General features: G+C 45.3%; 6 protein-coding genes across 15 annotated transcripts; 2 read left to right on the top strand and 4 right to left on the bottom strand.

Moving 5' to 3' along the window:
- Positions 1-180: 180 nt before the first annotated feature.
- Positions 181-9,643, bottom strand: LOC111075981 (striatin-3). 10 transcript variants are annotated; one of them, XM_022369559.2, is made up of 6 exons: positions 9,547-9,643; positions 7,501-8,182; positions 3,574-4,033; positions 3,295-3,516; positions 2,937-2,993; positions 181-2,716 (listed from the first exon to the last, which is right to left on the bottom strand). In XM_022369559.2, the coding sequence occupies exons 2-6, from the start codon at positions 7,888-7,890 to the stop codon at positions 1,605-1,607; spliced, it is 2,241 nt and encodes a 746-aa protein (XP_022225251.2). In that variant the 5' UTR covers positions 7,891-8,182; positions 9,547-9,643; the 3' UTR covers positions 181-1,604. The 10 variants fall into 10 exon arrangements, with proteins under 10 accessions (XP_022225251.2, XP_022225284.2, XP_022225277.2 ...); XM_022369592.2 differs by having other exon boundaries at positions 7,501-8,060; positions 9,547-9,635; XM_022369585.2 differs by lacking the exon at positions 9,547-9,643 and adding an exon at positions 8,986-9,197.
- A 571-nt stretch (positions 9,644-10,214) lies between these two features.
- LOC111076725 (barrier-to-autointegration factor) lies at positions 10,215-10,946 on the bottom strand. The gene is made up of 2 exons (XM_022370640.2): positions 10,715-10,946; positions 10,215-10,607 (listed from the first exon to the last, which is right to left on the bottom strand). Exons 1-2 carry the CDS (start codon positions 10,838-10,840, stop codon positions 10,461-10,463), a joined length of 273 nt encoding a protein of 90 aa, XP_022226332.1. The 5' UTR covers positions 10,841-10,946; the 3' UTR covers positions 10,215-10,460.
- A 1,673-nt stretch (positions 10,947-12,619) lies between these two features.
- LOC111077834 (protein mitoshell) lies at positions 12,620-17,040 on the top strand. Its single transcript, XM_041593839.1, is given in 7 exon segments — positions 12,620-12,865; positions 13,473-13,813; positions 13,878-14,139; positions 14,206-15,435; positions 15,437-16,088; positions 16,148-16,294; positions 16,659-17,040. Coding segments are annotated over 6 exon segments (2,763 nt in total). The 5' UTR covers positions 12,620-12,865; positions 13,473-13,491; the 3' UTR covers positions 16,809-17,040.
- A 1,008-nt stretch (positions 17,041-18,048) lies between these two features.
- Positions 18,049-23,377, bottom strand: LOC111076821 (ATP-binding cassette sub-family C member 10). The gene is given in 6 exon segments (XM_022370803.2): positions 18,049-18,929; positions 18,996-19,965; positions 20,030-20,715; positions 20,777-21,194; positions 21,196-22,742; positions 22,830-23,377. Coding segments are annotated over 6 exon segments (4,461 nt in total). The 5' UTR covers positions 23,191-23,377; the 3' UTR covers positions 18,049-18,450.
- Positions 23,378-23,976: 599 nt separating this feature from the next.
- LOC111076192 (coiled-coil domain-containing protein 97) lies at positions 23,977-25,284 on the top strand. The gene is made up of 2 exons (XM_041593805.1): positions 23,977-24,712; positions 24,795-25,284. The coding sequence occupies exons 1-2, from the start codon at positions 24,045-24,047 to the stop codon at positions 25,219-25,221; spliced, it is 1,095 nt and encodes a 364-aa protein (XP_041449739.1). The 5' UTR covers positions 23,977-24,044; the 3' UTR covers positions 25,222-25,284.
- Positions 25,165-26,752, bottom strand: LOC111076184 (N6-adenosine-methyltransferase non-catalytic subunit). Its single transcript, XM_022369866.2, has 3 exons — positions 26,575-26,752; positions 25,979-26,495; positions 25,165-25,917 (listed from the first exon to the last, which is right to left on the bottom strand). The coding sequence occupies exons 1-3, from the start codon at positions 26,638-26,640 to the stop codon at positions 25,307-25,309; spliced, it is 1,194 nt and encodes a 397-aa protein (XP_022225558.1). The 5' UTR covers positions 26,641-26,752; the 3' UTR covers positions 25,165-25,306.
- Between the last annotated feature and the right edge of the window lie 66 nt (positions 26,753-26,818).

Here is a 26,818-nt window from a genome sequence, read left to right as displayed (position 1 = left end):
GGGGCGTGTGTGTGTGTATATTTTGGTGTGTTGTGTGATGGAGTGATGTGAAAGGCTTCGCATGATAATAAATTGTAATACTAAAACTAATATTGAGTTGCTCGGCTTTCACGTTCATGTCACACATCATATATCATATCATATTCATCATCTCTGCATTCAAACGTAGAGTTGCTCTTGATTAAAATTACGAGTACGGTACGCATTCCATCGATAAGCGATTTCTAATTTATATTTCAACTACGAAATCAGGCGACACGATGTTGTTTTTTTTGTTTTGTTTTGTTTTGTTTGTTTGTTTACTTTAATACTAGGCATAAATTAAATAAATAGCTTAGCGTACACAGTTTATAGCTTGCCTGCAATTATTTTGTATATCAATTATATATCATCATCTTTTCCCCCATACTCAATCAAGCATTGCATCCCATCGTTTAATGACAAAACGGAAATCATATAGAATATATAAGCAGTTTTTGTTTTTTGTTTGTTTTATGTTGCACTTAGTAATTAATAAAGTTTTGTATTGTTTGTTTTCTTGCGTGGTTTTTGAAATAAATATCCGCCTCTATCCCTCATCTCTTGGTTGTCCCCTCTAATTAATGTTAATTTACAAATTTCTTTCGCTCTCCAGCTAATATGGGTTTTAAGGTTTTACGGGTGTTATAGTATGGTTTGTGGGTCATAATGCAATATGCTTATTTTAATACTACAAAATTTGATCGTCTACATTTTTTGCGTTATGTTTTTCCACTCTACAGGGGTGAGGGTGAGTTCCAGTGGCACTTGCACAGCGACCGTGCGTGGCCTATATTTAAGAAAAGGCTTAGCCATCTCAAACTATCCACTATCGAACGGTTTTTGCCATGGGCATACAATAATAAATATATAATTTATACATATATATATTTATGTATATATAAAATGTACAGGAAGTTGAAGCAGGCAGGGCCGCTCTCTCTCAATTAGCTTTCAAACAATCGCTGTGCAAGTGCCCACCAATTATACGACTAAAACTAAAACCCTAGAAAGGAAATCAATATTGCAGAGTTTATCTCAAACAGCATCAAATTCCTTTTGGCGTTTACATACGACTATTCTCTATAATGCATCATTTTGTTGTGTCTGTGTGTGTGTGTGTTATTAACAAATACATAATGTTCAATGATGTTTGTTGTTTTGTTGCACTTATACTGTCTATGGGGGGAGGGGGAAGGGTTAGGGTTATATCTATGCCAATTTGTTTGCATTGCTTTAGAATTACTTTCCTAGATTACACACAATTCATGGTCGTACTTGACTTTTGCTTTGCTCTTCTGCTACTTTGAAATGCCGTTTATTATATTGAATTTATAGCAATTTGTTTGTTTTGTTAGTTAATGTATATGCATAATTTTGTTTTTTGTTGTTGTTGTTGGTTGTTCTTTTCGTGTGGTATAATTAGATTTAAATGTATAAGTATATATATATATATAATGTATGTATAATTATTTAACTCGAACTCGTAATCGCTTTGCTTGTGGAGCTGCTTTCTGGCTGTGGATTCTGGATTCTGCATTCTCTGAGGGCGGGGCGGGGCGGGGCCGGGCCGGCTGTGTGGTCTCTTAGACAAACACCTTGGCCAGGCCATCGGCCCCGGCACTGGCTATATACGGTTTGGTGGCATGGAATGCCACATCGAATATACTCTCATCGAACTTTTTGCGATGCGCTGTAATCTCCTGTACGCACGTCTTATTGTCCAGATTCCACAGCCGTATCGAGCAATCATGCGAGCCGGATAGCAAGTACAGACCATGTGCATCCACGGCCAGCGATGTGACCGGCTCCAGATGCGCCACCATTGAGTGCACCAGAGTGCCTGAGTTGTTGTCCCAGAAGCGAATATGCCGGTCCTCGTGCGCCGTAATTGTGATGGGCAGTGTGGGATGCGAAACCACCTTGTTGATGAATTTCCCCGTATTGCCCGACATCTCCTGTGCCGCCTCCAGCTTGATCACCTGCTTGCCCGTCTCCGTGTCGTAGATGATGCAATGCGCACTGTTGTACGCCACCACAATGTGATCCACCTCATTTCGCACAAAGTCCACGGACGATGGTACACCCTCCGCCTCGGCAGCCGTGTAGGTACGCAGCATTGGATCCTTATTGAAGGGCGACCACAATTTCACAGTGCCATCGGCCGAGCACGATACAATATTATTCTGCATTGTCGTTAGCCCCCAGACGGCGTCCGTGTGACCCTCGAGGGTGCCCGAATGTACATTCGGATCGTAGCAGTCGTAGGGATCGATATTGGGCGATGGCAGCTGCCAGCACTCGATGTTGCCATCGAGGCCGCCCGAATAGCATGTCTCGCCGCTGGTTGACATGCCCAGGCACAAGACAGGACCCGTATGGGCGCGGAACGTATACAATGGCTCCACATCGAGACTAGCTGACTTTTTGGCTTGCACCGTCTTCTGTAGGTTCCACAGCTTGAGCGTGTGATCCTCGGAGGCGGTGATCAGCACTGGCTCCTCCGGATGGAAAATGAGCGAACGAACGCCATCAAAATGGGAGCGTAGCGTATACTTGGCATTCCAGGTCTTGCGGTAACCAGCACCGCCGGCACTGCCGCCAGTACCATCCTTGGCATTCGAATCGTACGCTCCATCCGATTCATTATTCACCGTCAGTTGGGCCAACTCACCCAGTCCCAATGAGCCGTCCACTTCTGTGAATAAAATATGGTTTTAATATGGGGTCAGTAATTAAACGAGTCTCTGAGTCAGTGTGTTCCATGAAAGGAATACCAAATGGTCGATGTACGGCTTGGCGACTTCATTTTGGTATACTTTTCGATGGTTTTACACTTAGCAGCGCTTGGGAGGCTAGGCAAAAGCGCTAGTTGGATGGATGTTGGATTCTTTTTTTTTTGATCTGTTGAAAAGCACCTTCGTTTATAAGATTCATATCGTTCAAGAGCTGCTCTCCCACCTCGGCCTCAAGATCTACGTGAGCGTAGAAGAATGGAGCGTCAGCCAAAGAAACAGAAGCAGAAAACAAAACAAAAATACAAATATGACAATAATGCAGCCAGACTAAGCTAGACTTTTGATTGTTTGTTTGATTGATTGGATTGATTGCTACTACAGTGGAAGGTTACACAGTGGAAGGAGTTTTGGAATCTCTAGGGGTAAACAACTATGTTATATACGAGGCGGTGGGCCCATGCAGCGGAGGTAGGGCAGCGGAACTGGGTGGCTTCTAGCAGCAGTCTGTGTGCTTCGGGGATTTGGATCAAATTCGTACCTTCAGTCAGCATTTCCTTGCCAGATTTGGCCCGTTTGGCCAGCTTCACGTCCGTGTCATCACTGTCGGTGGCCACCATTTCCAGATCATCGGATATCTCATCATCGTCGGACATCTCTGTGGGGCCAAGGAACTCAAAGTTCGCCATTACCGCCGCCTCGGTGTCAATGATGATGCCATCGGACGCTTGTTGCACTTGTTTTTTAGCGGGAGTATGACGGCCTAATGTGAGCAAATTATTCAAATCTCCAACAGGGGGTAAATGCACAATTCGCCTACCTTCCGTGTCCGAGGCCCGCTTGTTGCTCTCGTTGCCATTTATGTTGGGACTGAGATTCTCGCCGCCGGTGCCAAGACCACCGCCACTGCCATCGTGCTCCGCATTGTTGTTCAGGCCCAGGATCGAGCGTACTCTGTTTGAGCGCACATCGATGATGTTGTCTGTGTAGCCGATCTCGGCCAAATATTGGCGCAACATTTGCCTGCCCTGCCGCCACGTGGTGTTCGACACAGAGCTGTAGGGCACTTCGGAATCGGTGGCCACGTCACCGGTTAGGCCAGAATCCTCGTTTGTCGGCTTAAACTCGTTCAGTTGCGGCGGATCGGTGCCGTACTTTAATCGATAGAATTTTGCCCGTTCCTGGCGCAGGGCATACTCCAGCATCTTGATGCGCCTCGTCAGATCCGATTTGAGACTTTCCAAACATTTGCGCTCTCCCAAAAGCATTGCAATTCGTGCCTACAAAATTTAATTCAAAGATTCGATTAGATAAGCGCTTAGAGTTATCGAGGGGTAACAAAAAAAATGCCCAATAAATTTCCCAAATACATGTAAATTTCTATCATTTTTGCTTCTATATCTATATCGATTGAGTGAAATCATAAAAAACATAAATGTTTTATAGAAGTGTTTTTCTATAATTTATTAAGCGCTCCTTTAACTTTCGCACATGGTTGCTGTCCCCCTTTTTGTTATTTTTTTCTACAGTTTCTCTACGATTGCGTCGTCTCTCGTTGCAATCCAATTGCGTTTGTTTGCGTTGCGTTGTTGTTGCTGGTTGCGGCGCATAATTGACGCTCCGCTGCGTCAAGCCAACGAAAAACAATTAAATTCAATTAATTGCTATAAAAAAAAACAAACAACAATAGACAACTGGCATAATTAATTGATGTTGTGGGTAAGTGGGTAAGCGAGATATGGGAGGGGGGTATTTAAGCCTCAGAGCCAGAGCGAGTAAGTCACTGTCTGTCTGTTTGTCTGTCTGACGGGGTTCAATTAAACGAAATGCGTAAAAACTGCAATCTAGCCGTGTCCCGCTCTATCTATCATTCTGTCTCTGTCCCTCCCATCTTGTGTTCATTCAGCAACAATGTGCAGTTATGACTGCGCAATTTGCTGTACATTTTTTTTGGGTGAAGCATGAAGGGGAGCAACGGGGGTAGGACTGCACCTGACATAGTTGCTGCAAACGCCCCTTCCCCCCTTTGCTGTGCGTAAAGGAAAGAAACTTTTGCTTTTGCTGCGCTTACTGTTAGTCACAGCGACGCCCCCTAAAAACACACACACACACACAAGAGTTAGGAGGGGCAATAAGGGAGAACGCTGTTCAATGAGGTTCGGAGAGAGGAACATTGCCAGAACTAACAACAGTAACGGTTTCGTTTCTCCCTGCTAATAGTAACAGCAAAAGTGTGTGCGTTGGTGAGAGCGGAAAGAAAGAAAGAGAGACTTATGCTGCTTTTGCATGCTTTATATACCCTTCCCTTGCTGAGAGTACTACTACTACTACAGCAGAGAAAATATACGTTTCCAGATTACAGATAAGAAATATACCATAAATATATATTCTTGATTATCGGTCGAGCTAATCGGTTTTGGTTGCCCGCAGTTTATAATTAATATCAAAGGAATGTTTAATATATGCAGCTGCCATAGAAAGGGCACTAAAAGCGTCTGCAGCCGAAGCTCCAAGCCTCTCTTTCTTTCTTGCTGCTGGGCTCCGCTGTTAATGCAAACATGTTGTGCATTTAAATGAACGCTCAATGGCATTTCGCTTGGCTCTCTTTGAGCTTTGCTAATTAAAACTAACCAGCGGATGAAGATTATGATGCAGGAGAATAGGGCAGGGCAACTTAGTACCACAAACGGGGCAGGCAGGCACGAAAACGCCACCTTAGGCCACGGCCACCTGGGCTATGCACCCAGCAACACTCACTCACGCTCACAAATTGTTCGGTAACATGCAACTGGCTTTTGTTTGCGATTTACAATTAGAAATTACAGAATTCCATGACAAATGCGCATTTGGTAACGTAATTACCAAGAAGCCTCCAAGTTTCAATTGTTCCATTAATAAAGTTTTCAGACGCATTGGCAAATGTTTTCGTTAGGATATTTCATTGCATAACGCGTGGGGGAGGGATTTTACAGTGAGGTGATTCTGGTCTGCCATAAGTATTTCCTGCTTGCGTAAATAGTCCCTAAAAACAATATTTTTTATCTTTAAAATATCTCTTGAATGAAACTGCAGAGGATATGCTCTCATGGTAAGTTTCACTGTAGCCAACAAATCAAATTAATAATAAAATGAGAATTATGACAAATTCAAGAGATGTTGGTTTTCTCTAATCTATAAATGACATCGCCACACCGCACACACACACACACACACACACACACACACACACACACAACCACAAGAAAATTTGTAAAATAATTGAAAATATATTAACAGCTGCTGCTAAGGCAGCGTCGTGTCGCCATTTCTTTTATGAGTGTTTTGTGTTTGCTTGTCAGAAGTGCTTATTGAATTCGGACAGTTATAATATAAGTTAATTGACTGACAGCCGCAGTCGGAAGCACATGTATTGGGGGGTATGTGCAGATATATATACATACATACACATGCATAGATGTATGTTTGTATGTATGTATGTACAAGGACGCTGTCCCCATCATTGCACTAGACACTGACACACAAAGCTATGTGATGCAAAGGCTTTTGCCGGCCGCCGCATGGACAGAAATAGATGCGACGACAAATGCAAAAAAAAAAAATAACAACAAAAACTAAAACGAAACCAACTAAAATGGCGTCCCGTCCCCCATTTGGAAGGTGGGTGAATGTGAATGTCGCCCAACCAGCAGCGGTCAGTGTGGTTGTCTAGTTTTCTGCCTCCAGCCCACTCGAACTTCTTTTCCTTCGTTTTGGGCAATAAAAAAAAAACCACCAAACAAGGCGAACAGGTTCATACATTTTTAGCGACAAATATGCGTTGTTAACTTGTTTCAGATCCCAGAGAAGATGCAAATCCCAGTGAGAGAGATTGGGAGAGAGAGGAGGAGGAGAGATTTGAATGTCACGTTGCATTCAGAGCGTGACGGCAAATACAGCATCGCATCCGCAGGGCACGAGCGTAAAGTGTGTGATCGATATCGATAACACGCGTCTAGCTGCTTGACAGGTGAAAGCGATAAGGCGTGTGGGCGGGGAGGGGCTATTGACAGTGATTTTACGTCTCTTGTAAATCCTGCAAGTGCACATCTATGTGAATAAAGTGAATGCAAACTCTCTGGAGAAACTCTCTCGGCTGGAAATCTCCTCCATCAAATCGAATGACTAATACAGGACTCACAGTCCTGTGACTTGCAGGATCTCTCTGCTCTATTATATCCATTCAGCTTTTGCCTTTGTGTCATTGTATATGCAACTTCCTCTCTTGGTTGACGCTTATATCCCTGAAGCGGAAAAAAACTACTGGAACCGTTGTACATACAGAGTCAGGGCAGAGCCTTCCCACTGTGTGTGCGGATTCTCTTTGTGTCTGGGGGCTTGCACCATGTGTCGTGTAGCGTCGCGTCGCGGCTTGCAAATTGGGGGTTAAAGGTTTTTCGGGAATCGATAAGGCAACCGGCCCTGCCTGCCCGGCCTGCCCCTTGGGCAGATGATGTTCTAAAGGAAACAGAGCAAAAATTCGATTACGGCAATTGCTCAGCTCGATTCGCTTGCATGCGGACGAGAACCCTCTTCCAGCTTCATCTCCCTCCTCCTCCTCGTCCAATGACATGTTCATGCATTAGCGCCTCGATTCGAAAAAATCATTGAAATGGAAAGTGAGGCTCCCACGAGTATGTAAGTATGTGTATCGTAACGTCCACGTTATGCCAAAAGGACGACTCGTCTCATTCGTTTGAGAATGACTCACCTGCAGCTCGGCCCTGTCCACATCCCACTGTGAGCGCTCCAGCTCGAAGCGAGACCACTCGTGCTGTATGAAATGCAAGATGCCTGGTATTGTGTATTGGGGCGTGGTGGCCTGCTGATTATTTGGTCCACCGCCGGACATGCCGTTGCCGCCATCGTCGTTCATGTTGTTGCCACTGCCCATGCCGGTGACCAAGCTACCAACATTCGCGTTCTGTCCACCAGAGTTGAGGCCACTGATGCTTAGACCGCCACCGCCACCCAAGCTGTTGGAGAGGACGCCGCCAATTGAGGAATTGGCACCGCCGCCGACACCGCCGAGAACGCCGGCACCCGCACCGCCAACCGGCTTATTGTTGATGCCAGCGGTGGCTCCCGAATTGGTTCCCATTTGTTGACCTAACACTGTGTTTGTGTCGCTTCCTGGTTGATGATTCCTGGTCGTCTCTTGCTGCTTGCTCGTCTCCTTCTTCTTCTTCGCTTGCCAGCTGTTCGCGCCGTTTTCCGCTCGCTCTCTCCACTGGGTGGTTTGCTCTCAATTTCTTCGTTGACGTTTTATTGCTTTTTGATTGAAATTAAAATTGTTGAAATTATTTTCTGTAGCTAAAATTTTTCTCTTTTTTTTGTTTGTTTAGCTGCTGCTGCTTCTCTGATGTTGCTTAGCCTTGTTACTGTTGTTGGTCCTGGAGAAAAGCAAAGTCCTTATATGAGACAAATGAGGTCATTGAATTTTCCACAAAGCAAAAAGGAGCTGGAGAGAGCAGTAGTGGGAGGGGGCAACGGCAACGGCCGCTCACATAAGGACACTATTGTGGCTCCCATTCTATCTCTTGCTCTCTCGCACTCGCTTATGTTCTCCCTATGTATTACACTCTCTCTGACACCGGAACCGCCCCCGCCCTTGCCCCACGCGACCATTCACTATGAATTCACTCGTTTCTCTCTCTCTCTCTCGCTCTCACTCCGTTTTACGATACAACAACGTCACACGCGACCCGTACTCCAGTGATGTCCATACTTTGGTTTCCGAAAATGGCTAACATTTTAATATCATCGGATGTATTGCAATATTTTTCAGCGTAAGATCCGTTCAGATTTAATTGAATGCACTATGCTCTCATGTGAAACGGTACTTTGGAAAAACAGCTAGACATTTTGGATAACAGCACTTGACAGCACTAGCAACCATTCGCTTAGAAATTTGAATGGGAAAGAGATTACAAGACGCACACACACACACACACACACACACACACACTCACGAGAGCACGGGAACGCACGGGAAAATAGAGTATGGATTTCTGGTTTAATATTAAGTACTGCTGGAATTCAGCAGCTCGTTCAATTATTTCCTTTTGCATTGGCTTGTCATCTCCGGCTTTTCCTGGCACACACACTTTCGACGCACCGTTCGACCAATTTTTCACGTCTACTTCACAATTTTGTTTACTATTTACAGATTTTTCCTAGGAAACGTTGTTGCTACCTTTTTTTGCCCCCGTACGCATTTATGTTAAAATCAAAACGAGCGACTTAATGCGGAGAGAAGAGCGTAAATTGTAAATGGGAGACGCGAAGCAGACGACAACTTTGCTGCTGATGATGATGGGCAGGGCGCTTGCGGTCTATACGCCGCTTGCAGCTCATCTCATGCTTTTGTTCACGATTGCGCCCATTTACAATTGTGCACTAATATAATTAAATCACGAAACGAAACGAAATGTTGTGCAGCAGCAGCGCACACACAAAAAGTCGATTCAGACCCGACCCCGCACATAAGAATGTTTGGCCTGGAACTCTGAAATAACAGAGTTGCAGCGTAACAATATTTCTCTCGCTTGCACTCGCGCACCTGCAGGCCCGTCCGCATTTTTATATGGCCATCTCCCTCTACGAGTCTATATACAAAGAAAAACACACACACACTCGCGAACGAACGCATACGCAGGCCAAAGCCGAAGTATTTTCACTTTGTTAAAATTTATGCGAGTGCGGCTATTACGTTTTAGCCACATGTGGACATGTCGCACGGTTACGCTTTGCTTACTTTGCACTTTAATGCACCGCTTGGCTGTATTTAGCAATTTTTCGCTTGATTTTCATTGGTGTATTCACGCGTAATTCTTGTCTGCATCGGATATCGATAAAATATACCGAAATATACCTTCTCATTTTCATAATATACCGTGAATATACCGATATCGACTACCGATATATAATAATTTTTCGTTTTGCAACACTGAATGCGATGTTTTTTTTTTAGCATTTACGAAAAATCACTAATGCGTCAGGCGTTCCAGGACATGTTGCCGCAATATCCTCTCCCCAACTTTTTGTATCAACATGAAAGAGAAATATGTTGATTATACTTGGTTGGGGTGGGGGTATCGGCGGGGCGGTGACCCTTGGGGCAATCGAGGAAGGGGATTCACAGGGACACAACAGTTTTCCCAATGGTTGGTCCCCCCCAGAGGAACGTTCGGTGTGGGTCTCCGGCATACGCCGGACATGATCCCTACTAGGGATAAACTGGCCCACATCTAGAATATATACGTGTATATATATAAAGTTGCAGATTCCGATGTGGGCAGTCTTGTCCCACCTTTCTCTGCCATTAGTCCTGCAAGAGTTTCTGTAAATTCTAAAAAAAATTAGTTCCTAGCTGTACATACTGTACCAGCAAATCGTCAACAGACCCGACTCGGGGTCAATACATCCTTTCGACTGTACATTTATTTTGCGTTATTGCTTTAGAGATATGTTACTTACATTCTAACATCGATATGAACATGAAAAGAACAGATTCTTACTTTTTACTTATTGCGCCATATTAGATGCTGCATTTAGGAATTTTTACTGCGTAAGCATTTATTTGTTGACGTTCCCATAGATTTTCGCGCGTCCAGCAGATTCTTTTGATCGGAGCATACGTGTGTGTGTGTGCGTGTGTGTGACTGTCCCTTACAAGAACTCCTCGCACCAATCGTTGAGGCAATTGTAGCAGTCGGAGGCCTGCTTGGAACTGGCGTGGCACACGTCCTTCATCCAGTCCTTAAACAGCTCTTCATCTTTCTTCAAAACCAAGTATTGGCCCAGCACGGTGTATGCCTGCATTAAAAAGGGTTTATTATTAAAACGGAAACCTTTGTTTATTTGCGCACATGGCGTCATCAGATGTACACGCACACCAACACAAAAACATGCATCATACGCACCTTGTCGAATCCAGCTTCGGTCAAGCGGCCACCCAGCGTCTCTCCAATTCCGGCCAACTCTGTGACAGACTTGTTGCCCATGGGCTCGGCCACAAAGTTCCTGTATTTTTGCGTTGTTCCCGCCATTTCAAGTTGGTTGTTGTGTTTTTTAAAGCAGGAAAATTACAATCAACGCAAATTACAAGCAAATTTGTTCGCGGTAGAGGTGTCAAACCATCGAGAGCACTATCGAGAGTATCGATATTTTGCTGCTAGCCTCTACTATCGATGGTTTTGAGACTATTATGATAGTATCGAGCTACAGTCGTTTCGCTTTTGATATGTTTTTGGATTTGCTGCTCCAAAACACGAAGACAAATTTGTAAACAAATCGACAGATGGCATCTAATTTTTACAATGGACAAGTTCCTAAAAGGTTTCAATGGTTTTTTAATAATTATTTGAGCCCGATACTATTACGATAGTATCTATTGTTTTTTTTTAAACATTCAATGTTGATATTCCTTGATTTTGATATTCCGTTTAATATTACTAGCTAGTTGGCCCTCTCAGCCCTAAACAAATAATTTTATGCGATAGATACATAAATTTTCTACAAGATTGGCCTGTTTTCAGAAGTCCTTTTTATTGGATTATTTACATATTAAGGTTCAAACAAAAACAACAAAACGAATGTGACGTCGTTTTTGTGGCGGTGCCAGACTGGAGCAATTCGTAGTTGCTGCGGGCTGCCATACCATAGTATTTTGTGATATGAAATTCGTCAATTTTGATATTAAGTATAATATTACTAGATAGTTGGCTCTCTCAGCCCTAAAAAAAATAGTTTTATCCAACTCTTCAATCAATTTTGTTTAAGGATTGGCAAGCTTTCAGAAGTCCTTTTTATTGGATTGTTTACATAAAAAGGTTCAAGCAAAAACGGCCAAAGCATAAAACGTAAATGTTGACTAAATGTGACGTCAGTGTTGCTGGTCAACCAAGTTTCTTCTATGCGTATGTACGTTTTGTATACCTTATTTCTTTTAATTGATGTTAAATGTTTATTTTCCAAGCTCCACTGAAACATTATTTATGATTTTATCCTAGATTGAAATTTGTTTACCTATTAATGCATATGTTTTGTTATATATATATACATTTATCCCGGTTCCCATACCTATTATTGGAACCCAACATGCAAAAGTCCATAATATCCATTTACAACAGAGACTGGTAGCCCTGCAGTAATTGCGAGCCTAAATTACACAACAATGTCTGCTATTCAATAATATCCATTTTCCCAAGGTATGCAGACTGTTGCTCATTCCGTGCCAAAGTTGCACAACAATGCTGCTACTTCCTTTCCCCATGTTGCTGAAGTTTTTCCCATACAAATCGAATGTGGCTTACACCACGAAAATGAGGGGAAAGTCACCACGAAAACCTTGAAAAACCACCACGAATTGAGAGCGAAAAATGTCAGTTTTTGTTGTGCGCTAAATGAGTTTGGCGGTCATTTTCATTTTCAAAAGTATATTATTTCACTTATTTCACTTGATTTGTTTTGTCGAGTGTGACTGGAACCATATGCCGTAGATATACCGAGAAAAAAAAATAGCTTAACCCCGCTCTATTTAATTAGGCTAGTAACCAGTACATATCAACAAAAAAAAAACAATTTGAACAATCTTTGTATTATTTCGCTTAAAAAAAAGCATTTAATAGCATTTTTTAAAATATACCACAAATATATTATATCGATATTCTTGTGCGATAAGTGGCGTTTTATTTCAAAAATCGCAACAGTTAAATAAATCGGTCTCATTTAGTTGAAAGCACTGAGTTACACAAATTTAAGACGGTTGAGATGAATATCTTAATCGTAAAAACTGCCATTATAGTAGTCCGAAGGAAATTCCGTCGTCAGGCGGACAAAAAATATCAAAATTTACATAATTCGGTTTTTAGTATTAAAAACATCGATGTTACCATCGATTGGTTTCCAGCTCAGCTCTAACGACAAAATACCAATCGAGTAGCTTTCGAATGCGGACGTCCGGCCCGGCCATTTCTCCAAATTTTCTTTTTGGCTTTTACCTCTCGAGTGAAAGGTTGCTCCTGCTTTTAACCAAGGAACGTATTGGCTGCAACATTTAACGCATTCCAAGTGTGAGTTTAAACATTAAATTTGACCAAAAAATGGAAATGGAAGTGAAATTTATAGCTGCACATGTCGTGCACCAGTTTTGTGAGCAATTGGAGTATTCTTTGTGCCTGCTGGGCGTAAATTATTATATTTTTCGATTCTTGTGTGGTTTCTGCATGGTTTTCGTGTTGTTTTACGGATTTCGCACATCTTTAACGCGTCTTTAAATTGTTTTTCTCAAAAAAAAACAAAAACTACGCGTCTTTAAATTGTTTTTCTAAAAAAAAACAAGAACTTGCGACCATGACATTTTGTTTTTTGCAAGCCGCCATGTTGATTTTTTTTCGTGCCGTCACGTTTTATTGTTGTAAACTTTTCGCATGCTTATTCTTGTGGTATTTACGATGCTGCGCATCTTTTTTGATAACTAATTTGATTTCCAGAATTTGTATGTTCCCTATTAATCGCCATAAACGAAAGCTTAAAATTGCTGCATAATTTTATATATTTTTTTTTTGTTGCCAGCGCCGCCATCTTGTATTTTTCGCCGACTATCTACTGCTATCTAATCCTTTCCGATTTTGTGAATCTTTTTGTTTGATTTTCTTGCCATATTTCGGGATTTTCTAGATCTGAACGAGTATCAAATATGAACACCGTTTATGTACGCTGCCCAACAATGACCACACAGTCGCTGCACCAGCAGTCCCTGTACCAACAGACCTACGTGGATCACCATCGCAATGTGACCGACGTTTTTGTGCAGGAGCAATACTCGCAGAGGGAATTTTACACCCAACATGTGCAGCCAACAGTGTACGTGAATAATCCGTGCCCCTATGTGCCGCCCTATGTTCCGCCTGCGACACGCCCACCGATGGCATATGATCCGTACGCGAGTCAGTTTGCCTATAGGCCAACAACGGTTAGGGCACCACCCACGGCAGTTGGTTATTATTGTGTCAATTCGGGTATGTCTGCTGTACTTTGTGCCATATAAAGCTGTAATAATTTACGGATACTTCCCTGATGCAGCCACGGCAGCCTCTTCGAATGGCCGTTACATTTATCAGCCAGAGCCACGAACCTGTCCCCATCCAACGGCAAACCGGGCCTCATCCACCCCACAAGAGAGCTATGGGGCATATTCGTCCGATTCCAGTGCGTCGCTATCGCCGACATATTACATAACCAGTCAGACGCAAACGACGCCCATAAAGTGCGCAGATGCAGCCACACAGTCCAACATGGACTTGGAGGAGCTTGCAGGCGCCAAGGATCCAGAGAAGTGCGTAGAGTGGCAGGGTTCATTTCCTGTTCATTGTTGTGTATTTTCCTCCCTGTGTTTTTTTTTTTTTTTTAGTTCTGAAGCTTTCAACTTTTTGGCCATGGAACGTTGGGCCACGGACTTTTTGCGCAAACTGGCTGAGGTGCAGGGCGATCGTCGCAATTCGGAGATGAAACTACCCGAGCAGCATATGCAAGACATCATTCGATTGGCTCTACATGGCAGCGACATAGCCGAACGCGTGGCCAATACGCACTGCAATCGTCCGTGCTTCAAGAAGATCGACACATTGTGCGCCCGCCTCAAGCAGGACTTGTGCCGTGTGGATGGTGTGCTGGCCAATATTAATTCGCAGGGCATTGCCTGGGCTGTCAAGGATTTTATCTTCCTGTTCACGCGCATCATGAGCGCTTGGACCATACTGAAGAGTTACCTGTACAATCATACGGAGGGCATTAAGAAAATCATTGACTTATTGCCAGCGGGATTTATGCAGGTGTTTAATAACTGGCAGCTGGCCACCATACCCATGATTGACATGGTCATTCAGTCCATTGTCAATCTCGATGCCGGTGCGCGTCCACAGAAGACTTATGCCGGTAATGGCGGAGGCGGTGGCGGTGGCGATAATAGTCCTGGTGGAAATCGTCACAGTCATTGTCATAACTCCCCTGATGCTGGCAGCCGTCATAGCCCACCAAATGGCAATCGTAGTCCAGCTGGCAATCACTTTCGTACCATGAAGAGGCAAGAGGCAGGCAACAATCAAGACTCGCCGCCATACTATGGCAGTGCCAATAGTACGCCTCGCATGGATGAACATAAACCGTCCATGGATCAGCAGGGAGGAGCAGGAGGAGACTATCTGCAGGCAGAAGCTGCAGCAGCAGCAGAATCAATGTGCAAACCCAAAAGCTGTCAGAATCTCATTGATATGTACACGATGATCGAGAACTCCGAGGAGACACAGCGGCATGTGGATGCAAGTGGCACTTACCTGAAGACGGGCACCTACCAGCCGCTGCAGAAGGAACAAAAGTCGGAAATTATCCCAACCCGCGCAGCATTTGTGATGAGTGTGCCGCCAGGATTTACAGCATTGCCGAATCTGCATGACAAGGCCAATGAAATTGTGACACCAAAGCACAAACCCCAAGCCAAACCCAAGCCCATGCCGGATGCAGCTGCCGAATATAAATGCAAGGCAAAGCCCATGCCCGAATACGATCCTTACTTCCATGGCTGTGACTTGACGCCAATCAAGCGCCAGTCCCATGCCACAGCTGGCGCCCTACGCCGAAAATGCTGATGATCCGTCCAAGTTTATGCCAGATCTACGTTCCTATGTGCAGCCAGAGAATGCTGATGAGCCAGCCAAGCTGAGGCCGGAGCTGCGTGACAATGCCAAGCCGCCACAACCCAAGCTGGAAATCGATCCCTATGTGCCCTGCTTTGGTCTCAATCCTACGAAGACACAACCCACACCAGAACTAGAGACTTTTGCGATAGGCGACGCCATGGACGCGTACGAGACACTGTGGAAGGGAAATGCTATGCAGGAATTTTATCCCACACCGTCAGACACTATGACGCCGCCCGATATCATGACTCCGCCCGAAGAGGAAGCGACGCCACCAATGACCGATCCAGAGACCATTAAGATAAGCCTCGAAAAAGTTCAAGCTGAAATGGCAGAAGACGTCGAGCCAAAGTGCTTTGAGCAGAACACCAAAGCACACAAACAGCTGCTGGAGGATCTTGAGCCATTTGCCTCAATGCTGGGACCCTGCTACGCCTGTGTGCCGCCAATAGACAGCATGCAGAATATTAGGCAATTTATGAATCCCTACAGTCCCATCAATACCGAGGTGGCACGTGATCTAATCGAGCTTAAGGAACGTGTGCTGGAGCTGCAGAATGTGGCGCATTTCTTTCAAAAACAATTTACGCTGAATTATGTGAGTGTTTTCTTTAATAACCAAAAATGTTTAATAATATGTAAAATATTCTTTTATAGTATCCCGATTTCTTTCAACGCTGTCATCAGGATTTTATTGATCTGAGAGCCATTATACTCAAGTGCGAGAGTGGAATGTATCATCATGTCTATCAGGCTGTGCATGACCTGCGACGCATTGTCTTTGTGGCACGTTGCTATCTGAAGGTACTACTACTAATTAGCTGCCATAACCAAAGGAATACTCTGACACTTATACCACAATTGTATTTTCCATTTGAGTGTTTTTTTCTGCTGCTACTTTTGTACATTTGCTACTGGCCCCAAGGAAAACGATATACCCAGGTATCAGTATGGAGTGTGTTCGGCCTTATATATGGACTAATGTACTAATCACTGGTCTCATGCGCAGGCACTATATTCCCATATAACACACTAATCAGCCTCTGAATCTCCACCATTTCAGCCTCCACAGCACATTTTTAACATTTCATTCAATATTCAATATACCCTAACAATTCGGAAACTCTTTTGCCAAACCTTTTGCTAATAAATTCTGTATTTTTAATAGGTATATTTCAACAAAAAGCTCAGCAACTATATCGACTCGTACGAGTTTTCATTGGGCGAAATGTTGTCCAAGCCTCCGCATCAGCCGCATGAGCATGATCACATTAATGGCATACCCGGAGAGAAGGTCTTCAACTATGACATATTGTGAGTCGGTTCAAGGATAACCGCGGCCGTGACTCTTGGCGGCAGCTCAAACGTTAAACGTTAAAAGTTTTAGTCTAGTTTTGTTTATTTTTAATGTTTTTATTGGCTGACACCATTTGCCGGTTGAAATCTATGCCTTGTTCACACTTAAGTGGTTTTTCTTGTTGGACAAACAAATTTATAAAAAGCAGGAGCAGAGCCTAAAGTTAATTCAAATTAATAGTTCATTTAGTTAATTAATTCAATCATAATTTACCAGGGTTCTTTAAATTTGAATATTTTGTATTGTGTATTCAAAGTTAAAGTATTCAAAACATAAAAACAAACACTCACACAAAAGTCAAACAAATACTTGAATGACAAAACAAATCCGTACAATTTACATACGCAACAATTTACCTCATTTACAATTTTATATACATGATTTAATGCTTTACAAAAAAGAGTTAACAAAAAGTTGGTTCAAAGGAACATTTATAAAAAAAAAAGATGAATTATGCTAAAATTTTAAATTATAAATAGTTAAAAAATTATAAAATTGCGAGTAATCCCAAGACTGTTCCCATCCCTCCGTGTATCGGGATATCTTTTGCATCTTGATCCAAATTGGTTTTGCTAGAATATTTTAGAGAACTTTGAAAATTCAAATTAAATCAAAGATTTTATTCTGTGTGTTGTTTGATCGGAAACTGTTGGGTAACTCAATATAAGGGACTGATCAAACAACACAAATACAAAGTTACAAGTCCGTAACCCCTCATTCGTCACGATTGTTGTAGCCTGCCGCAGATCTTGCACAACCACATAAACATAAACTAAAACTCATAGAATACATGCTCATAGAAACCACATTTATATTTAGATATAATAATTTTTTTCAACACTTCAACTTTAACTTTGAATCTCAGAGACAATTTTCACTGTCTTTTTAGGCTATTCAGTACAAAAAAATATATTTTTCGAATTAAAATTAACATTTTTTGTTAGTGGCTTTTTGGCTTTAATAAAAGAATAAATACAACGAACACAAATATATTTATTTTTAATGGGAAATGGTTTGGGTAATGGACGCATAAGGAATACTTTACAAAAATTAAAACAAATTGCTACACTTATTTTTTGATCAAATAAATGTACAAATAAAACTAAAAACAAAATGCATTTTTTTTTATTGTTAATGGGAATTCTTTTACTAATAAAATTGACACTTCTTGTGGCTCCAAAAAAAAATATTATAAATCAAATAAAATTAATAATCGTTTTTAATTTATATTTGGCTTAAATAAATTTAAATGTAAAACTAAAAACTAATACAATTTCGTTATTTGTAAAGGGAACTTGTTGGATATAGGATTGATGAGGATTCTTTTGAGAAGACGATCATTTTTTAAAATAGTATTCAGATTAAATAAATGTAAATATAGAACTAAAACAAAAAATACAATTGTTATATTTGTAATCGGAACTCGTTGGATAGTGGGGACTCTTAAGGAGTCCCTTTCAGAACACAAAACTAAATATTAACTAAAACAATAAATAAAATTATACAATTGAAAATTGTACAACTGGTATCGACATATTTACAAGGATAAGAACATTAATTGATATCCTCAAAATCGTTTTTTTTTTTGTTTTTCGTGTGTCTCCTAATCTAGTCTAGCAAAGTCCTCGGGACTTATGTCCTGGGCCAATAGCATGCCATGGAAAATGGTCGTTGTATTCTCGGCCAGCTCCTGCGGCTTGCCCTCCTCACAGATTCGACCATCGTCTAGGACTATAATGCGATCCATGGCCTGCAGGCCACGCAACCGATGGGCTATAAACAGCAGGGTGCAGCTCTTGAAGGCGTTGCGCAGGGCCTGCTGCATGCACAGATCGGATTCATCGTCCAAGTTGGAGGTGCCCTCATCGATGCACACCACCTTGGCTTTCTTGAGCAGGGCTCGAGCGAGGCACAGCAACTGCCGCTGGCCAGCGGATAAATTATTGCCGCACTGCTCCACACGACCATCCAGACCGCCCAGCTGTTGCACCAACAGCGTGGCCGCCGCAGAGTTTTTGATGGCATGCCAGATCTCCGAGTCGTAGAAGCCATGACGAGGGTCCAGATTTTCACGCAGAGTGCCTGAAAATTCGCAGGAGTTCGCATAACAAATCAAATCAAATCAAATAAAATAAAATTTTGGCTCACCTTCAAACAGGAATGGCTCCTGGGTGATGACTCCTATCCGCTCCCTCAGCACGCTCAGCGGCAAAGTCTTCAGATTCACCTGATCCAGTCGTATCTCGCCCTGAGAGAGCGGGGCCACACGCAGAAGAGCCGCCAGAACAGAACTCTTGCCGGCACCCGTGCGGCCCACAATGCCAATGCGCTCGAAGGCCTCCGTATCGAAGCTGATGCCACGCAGAGCCGGCGTCAGATGCTCCCTGTAGCTCAGTTGAACCTCCTGGAAGCGGAGTACGCCCTGTGTGGGCCAGCCAAAGGGAGGATCGGCACTGCCCGCCGCATTCTGTTCGCCCTCCAGCTGCAGATATTGATCGACACGTTCGACGGCAACCAGTTCCTGCTCCGTTTCGGCCACGGCATGCAGCAGATCGCCCAGCTGTCCCGTTATCGAGAGCGCATAGGAGATGCACAGCCCCACCAGACCGGGATTCGTGGTATGCGAGGCTGTGATGGCGGCCAATAGACCTGCGCCACCCACCAGCAACGTGCCCAGCAACTGCATGCGCAGCGCCAGCCACTGCTGAGCCGCCGACTGTGTCAACTGCGCCTTGATGCTCTCCTCCAGCTTCACCTGGAAGTCCCGCTGAAAGCGTGGACTTGCCCGCATGCTTCGGATCGTTGTCAGACCCTGCAGCGTCTCCGTAAAGTGTGTGTACAGCGGCGACATGGCATTGCTCGACAAACGCTTGATATCCCGCGAGGCATGGCGATAGCGCTGCTGCAGATTCAGATAGATGGGCACCATGGGTATGATGACCAGACCCAGCCAGGGCATGGCATACAGACTGACACAGAGTGCGCCCACCAGCCCGGCCAACTGGGCCAACAGAATGTTGAGTATAAAAGGCAGCGAATCGTCCACAGTGTTCGTATCGGAGGAGAAGCGATTGAGGATGCGTCCCACGGAGGTGATGTCGAAAAAGTTGAACTTGGCCTGCGGCAGAAGAGCAATGGGATTACTATAAAGATTGCCAGCACATTCGATAGGAGATACTCACAAACATGACCCTCTTGAGCAGCTGTTCGTGCATGAAAATAGCCGCCTTAATGCCAGCATAGGCAAAGATGAAGGCCCGGGCCAGCGTTGCCAACGAATTGGTCACCGCAATGGCCGTAAAGATGCCCAAATAAAAGCCAGTGGTGTGACCCGTAGCCGAGTCGTTGCCCAACTGATGCGCCAGCGATGTGTCATTCGTGTGTGGATCCAGTGTCGTTGCTGTAACCCAATGCGCCAGCCAGGCATCGCTCATATTCCTGGTCATCTGCATGAGCAGCACAAAGAACAGAACGCCAAAGGCCAAGGGCGAGGTGATGGCACGCCAGTAGCAGGCAAAAACATTGCTCGAAAGATGCCCAAATTCGCGATATTCCTCGAGCAGCAGACTGTCTACGCTGCGATTGTCATCCTGATTGGATATTTCCACGGAACGGCGACGCACTGGTTGCTCCGATTCGTCTGCGTCCACATCCTCTTCGCTGAGATCAATGCTTTGGGTCATGTACTCGCTGGGTCCCAGCTGGCCATCCTTGACCTGCAGTATCTGATTGGCATGGAAGTAGAGCGGAACACTGCGCGTGACCACAATGCGGGTTTTGTGCTTCAGCAAACGGAGTATACAATGCTTGATAATATGCCTGGCCACATGGGCGTCCAGCGAGGAGAGTACATCATCCAGCAGGTAGACTAGAAACACACACAAAAATGATAAGCAAACGAAGCAGAAAACGATTCTCCTCCCACTCACCCTTCTTATCCTGATAGACAGCTCTGGCTAGAGCCACTCGCGCACGCTGGCCTCCGGACAAGGTTCGCCCATTCTCACCCACGCCAATGAGATCGCCGCCTAATATCTGCAGATCATCCTCCAGGGCGCACGCATAGATCACGCTCTTGTACCATTGCTCGTCGAAATGCGCGCCCCACACAATGTTGTCGCGTATGGTGCCACGCTGCAGCCACGGCGACTGTGGCACATAGCCAAAGCCAGTGGTTAGCTCCTGGACACAAACCTCGCCATCGGTGCACTGCAGCCCGGCCACAATGGCCGAGAGAAAGGTGCTCTTGCCGCCACCAATGGGCCCCTCGATGCAAATGAGTTGGCCCGCCTTGAAGTCCACATTGATGTCCTTGAGACGAAAGGGTGTGGCCACCTACAGAGGCAGCAGCCTCGCCGTCCTGGCTGTCGTGGCTGAATGTGGCGCCCTTCATCTGCAGCACACTGGCCTTGGGTGCATCCAGAGAACTCTCCTCCCCCGCTGAGTGGCTGCCACGCATTATGGGATTGTAGTAGCTGGAATAATCCAAATTTGGCACATCCATCAGCTGTTGCACACGGCGTATAGATACCCAAGCCTCGATCAGGCCATTGAGCACCCAGGGAAAGGCATTCAGTGGTCCAATGAGCATGTACAGCAATGCAACACTCGTGTAGGTCGTCGAGGCCACCAGCTTGTTGCCCAACAACACAGAGCCGCCAAAGGTGAGCAGGCACATCAGCACGGGTGTCGTGGCCCAGAAGTAAACGCACATGGCATCGAGATATTTACGTTTCGAAAGGAATCTCAGCTCCTCCTGCCTGAGGCCACGTATCTTTGTGATGAATATATCCTCCCAAGCATTAATCTTAATCTGTTTGGCTCCTTGCATGGCCTCCGTGGTGGCTGCAAGCCTCGCATCCTTGGCCGTCATCAGACCACTCGAATAGATGCCAATGCGTTTGGCCAGCCAACGATTGATGGGTATGAGCAGTGCGGCAAAGAGCACGCCCGCCAGGAAGGCGGCACCCAGCTGCAGATACAGCAGATACAGCGTCGTAAACAGCTTGAAGGGTATGCTCCAGAAGAAATGAAAGCTAATGCAAGAGTTGACAATCCGATCTGTGTCCGTGGACATGAGATTCAGCATATCCGGTTTGCTCTCCTTGATGCCGCGTGCCTCCAGCGCCTTGCGGTAGATGCTGTTCACCACGCCCACCCGCATCTTCATGCTCACCATGGCCATGCGCCAATCAAAGTGTGTGGAGCACAACGCAGACAGCAGCGTGCTGCCAAACAATCCCAGAGCATAGTAGTAGGCCTGCGACGAATCCGAGTCTGTGTCCTGGCCCTGACGCAGCAGTCCGCCCAGCAGCAGCGGACCCGCAAAGCCACTCAAATCGGCCACAAGTCGCAGCACTCCAATGAGGTAGAACTCCACGCCAAAGCACTTGTGCAGGGCACGCCACAGGCTCTGCGATTGCGACAGTGCCAGATGCAGGCGTTCGCTGAGTCGTGTGATATTCAGGGCATCCGGCAGATCAAACAGATCCTCGATCTTGCGCAGTTTGCCTGCCACTCCCTTGTCAATCAGCGGCTGCACCCAATAGAAGAGGAAGCGTGAGGCCCAATTGGCCTCATCCTGGGCATGACCCAAGTGGGCCTCATTCATGTCGAAACGGAAGTACGTATAGCGCGGGGAGAGCAGCGCCTCATCCTCCCTGCTGGCACCGCCACGCGTCTGACTGGCATATACGGCCGAGCCCTTGGGCAGCAGCGTAGCGCCATACAGCAGATCGCACAGCAACGTAATCAGGCTCCAGGGCCACCAGTCGTAATGCCGGCTAGTACGCAGCCAGACGCCATCTAAAACGACAATCGTCAGCCAGACGACATTCGTGAGGAGCGTGCCGCGATGACTAATCTCGCCACAGTGTCGCGCCGTCAACAGGAAACCTACAGAAGTTAAAAACAATATTGAATATAAGTAAAATCTGTTTAAAGAGAAAAACCACAGCACAGCCCCTCCTTTGTCGCACTTACCGCTGTGCACCACCCACATAATGCACTCGGCGGCCACCACCAGCATGTCGGCCGCATAGAGTGTAATGCCCTCGCGATGGAATGCAAATATCTTGGCCACGGGCAGCAGGGCCAGCACAAAGCTTATTATTGTGCGGCATGACAATAGCCGCAGTTGCGTCTTGTTGCGCACAATTTGTGCCGTCTGATTGCCGAAATTGTAGGCGGATATGGCCGCAAATATCGTATAGACGGGCAGCTGGAGCAATATCTTCTGGAAGCAGGGCAGCAGATCGTTTGTATCATTGGCAAACGGCTTCAAGCCCGTGGGACAGAATTGTGTCCAATTCCAGGAGAAACTTTTCCAATCAATATCCGACATTGTGGATCGGTTCGAACGGAGGGGGATTTCCGTTTAGTTGTTTTCCTTGGCGCCGTTGTGATAATTAGTCATCACCACCCAATTGTATTGCACATTTGTACCACTAAAACGTTTTTAAACAAAGCGCGGGGCGGACCTGATAAGGGGGTAAACCGCGGTCCCGTCTGATAATGTTCGTAGTAAAAATATTTAGCCGCTATATTCGTATTAGTGTTGCCAAATCAGCGTTTTTCCCGTCAGCTCTAGCTTTTTTAAAGCAGATGACCGAAACATATTGAAAACAGCTTGCAGCGGAATATATCTTATAATAGTGCGAATAAATAGGTGGAAAAATTTGGTGAAGTGTGGTTTGAAAGCCCGAAATTCAAAGACGGACTCTGCAAAGATGCGTGATGAATAAATCTCGCGTGTTTTGGAACTATTGCAAAAAACTTCTGAACAAGAAGTATTTATTTGCCAATTTCTTGGTCAACATACTGCTGCAGAATCTGCAGATCATTTCAGTAATATGTATGAAATTGTTGATGCTAAACATGTTTTTAAGCTGTTATACCCTGAATAGATTAGAGAGATAAGGTATTAAACATATTACAGTAAGACCAAAGCAATAAAAACATCATCAATCCGTTTTAGGTTATTTTCTAACTCTAGCCACTAACCATACAGTACTGTATGGTTAGTGCTCTAGCCACTAACCATACAGTACTGTATGGTTAGTGCTCTAGCTTTTGTTTGGATTCCAGCTTTATTTTACTCAACACTGATTCTTATGGCATGCGGGCCCAAACTCTGGCTTGCGCGTCCCTGGCAATGGAAAGAAGCAGCATTTGTTTACATTTATTTGTGCAATAAATATGACCACAGGCGATGGAGACGACGATTCGGCGGCACAGGGAGGTGGCAGTGGCGCCCAGTTAGCCCACTTGCCCACCCAATTAATGGACATATTCAAGGCACTGGCTGAAAATGACAAGATCATCTTCAAATCCCAGCAAATCGATGATCCAGAACTGCCCTTTGCCGAGAAGCAGCAAATCGCACAAGAATCCTTCGAAAAGAATCGCGAAAACTTTCTCATACGATTTGGCAGCTACTTAAATGCCAGTCAATTGAGCTGCTTCCAGTCGCTGGCCATACAGGAGCCCATCAAACCGGAGGAAAGCCTAGAGGAGATGTGCCTGCTGCTGGAAGACTTCAAGCGAAAGCTCAACACTCGCACAGTCTGTGTGAAGAATCGACGCTATCAGGCGCTGCAGCAGCTCTTGCACAAAGGGGAATACTTTAGCGAGCACGAGATGATGCAGCGGGCACCGGATCTGTATCAGGAATTGGTGGGTCAATATATGACCGAACAGGAGAAGAAGGCAAGGGACAGCTACGATGTGAGAAACACCAGCTTCTCGGGCATACTAATGCATACGCTGGAGAAGAAGCAACGCGATGAGTTGCTGGAGGGTAAACAGCAGCCACAGCAGGACGAAGAGGACTCCATGTCCGCTTGTTCCAGTCGAGCTGCACCTCAGTTATCCGCTGCTTCAGCTGCTCTGCAATCAGCCAACGAAGCCGAGGAGGAGGAAGACGGACTCCCACCTGTTGTTGCTGAGGACTTTTGAGGTGCCTGCCGCTTGCCGCCGTCAATGGGGTGAATTCGAAGAAGATGCACCCATAGCCTGTTCTACCAGTCGCCTGCTGCAGCCTCCAGCTGCGGTACAAGTCACAAAAATCTCCACTGCCGAGTACTACAATCCGGGGGAGCGTGAACTGTTGCGCAATGAATTTCTCAGCATGATGAAGGAACGTTTTCTGAGCGGTGAAGATCACGACTTTGATTACACAGCCGTAGATGATGATGCCACGTTGGATGATCTGAAACTCATCGAACAAGACGAAGAGGATGCCTATTTTGAGACCAGCGATGAGGAGGATGAGCAGCCAGAGGCAGAGCCAGAGCCAGCCGCATCCTCCAGCGAAGACGAATTGGATGTTTATATGAGGCATCTGAACAACCACCACAGTCTGCAGCAGCCTTAGTCTTTAATTTTAGTACTTAGCAAACTAGAAATACATGAAAATTTGAGTAGTAAATGTAGTCAACGATCGTTCGTTTGCTTTGCTACTATCTTGGTCTACCACGGCCACGTGGAAAACCGCGTCCACGACCCCGCAGCACCTTGCTATTCGGTGGCGGACTTTTGGGTCTTAGCAGCTCAATGCGACTGGTGCAACCGGTGGCTGGGGCCTCCGCGAAATACGTTTGATACGTTTCCGCATTAAAATTAGAGTTTGTTAGCTCCGGTCCCACCGTCAGCCAGCCCGGCCTGATGCTTGAATCGCGACCAAACACATGCAAACGTCTGCGGCCCAGACAAAAGTGTTCAATGATGTGAAAGATCTCGATGGGCTTCTCAAAGCTGCCGAATTCCTCCTCCTCGGATATAATCAAATCAATGTCAACATTCGCGTGTATAAAGTCGCCATCGGTGGAGCGTCTGACAGTGCCCTTGATGCCCATCAGGCAGTGTTCCTTGGTGCGTTGAAATACGGCCTTGGGTTCCAGTTGCTTGGAATGGCCCGGCTTGCTGATGTTTGTGCGTATCCAGCAGATGTCCTCGCAACGGCGAAAGCCCCATTTCTTTAGGCAATTACGACCCATGTCCAGACCCTCGGAAGAGCCACACCACAGAAAGACAAACGAACGATGGGCGGCAATTTCACCCACATCCAGATCTGCAAGGAAAGGAAATCATTCACTTGTGGGTTCTCCTGAGGTGTGAGGTCCTTTACTCACTGAGTATTTCATCCCAATTCCAGAAGACACGCGGTGCACCGCCCACTGTGGCCACAGCTGGCGCTGCCCGTGCATATTCCTCTAGCGGCGGCTCAATCAGAATAACATCAAATTTGGCACCCAATGTCTTGACATCCAGTGTCTTGAGATCCGCCTTCAAGTACATGGGAGCCGATGCCGTGTCCTGGATAAGCTTGTCCTTGAGTTTAATCAATTCCCTCAGCTTGGGATACTCCTCAAAACGATCGGCCAGACCCACGTCCCGTATAAAGTTCTGCGGCCTTTGGCCCGTGTCCACAAAGTGCTGGCAGTAGTCATTGTGCGGATTGGAGGATTGTGTGCCCTTTAGAAATGTCGAAGAGTCCCTGTAAATGTTTTCGCTGGGCGCATTTTTGGACGAGGAGGCGCCCCCATCCTCCTCATCACGTTGTCCGCCGGCACTGAGCTGCCGGCTGCTGTTGGTGTCCTCCGAGTTGCCCAGGACCTTCTTCAGCTCATCCACACTGCTCAAACCAAGCTGGGGTTTGGTTGGGCACATACATACAAAAAATTATAAATTTTAAGTGCACTTTTTTTCAAGTTATTTTTTTGCTTACAGTTTGGGCCAAAAGTAGCCGGCGTTTGCGGGAGCGCTCTTGGGAGCTCTTCAGTACATCGCTCATGTTTTTAAATACGATTAACTAGCTTAATATACACGGTATTTTAGACGTAAAACTTAAAAAATAAAACAAATACAAATTTTCCGACCAGTGTGACCGCGGATTTGTCAATAAAATATATCGCCTGACACTCAGAAATATACCAAAATATACCGAACAGAACCGCGACTAGTGATGGACA

Source organism: Drosophila obscura, unplaced genomic scaffold, assembly GCF_018151105.1.
Source record: "Drosophila obscura isolate BZ-5 IFL unplaced genomic scaffold, ASM1815110v1 contig_200, whole genome shotgun sequence".
Taxonomy (NCBI): domain Eukaryota; kingdom Metazoa; phylum Arthropoda; class Insecta; order Diptera; family Drosophilidae; genus Drosophila; species Drosophila obscura.
The sequence above is the reverse complement of the archived record's forward strand: the minus strand, read 5'-3'. Positions and strand labels throughout refer to the sequence as shown.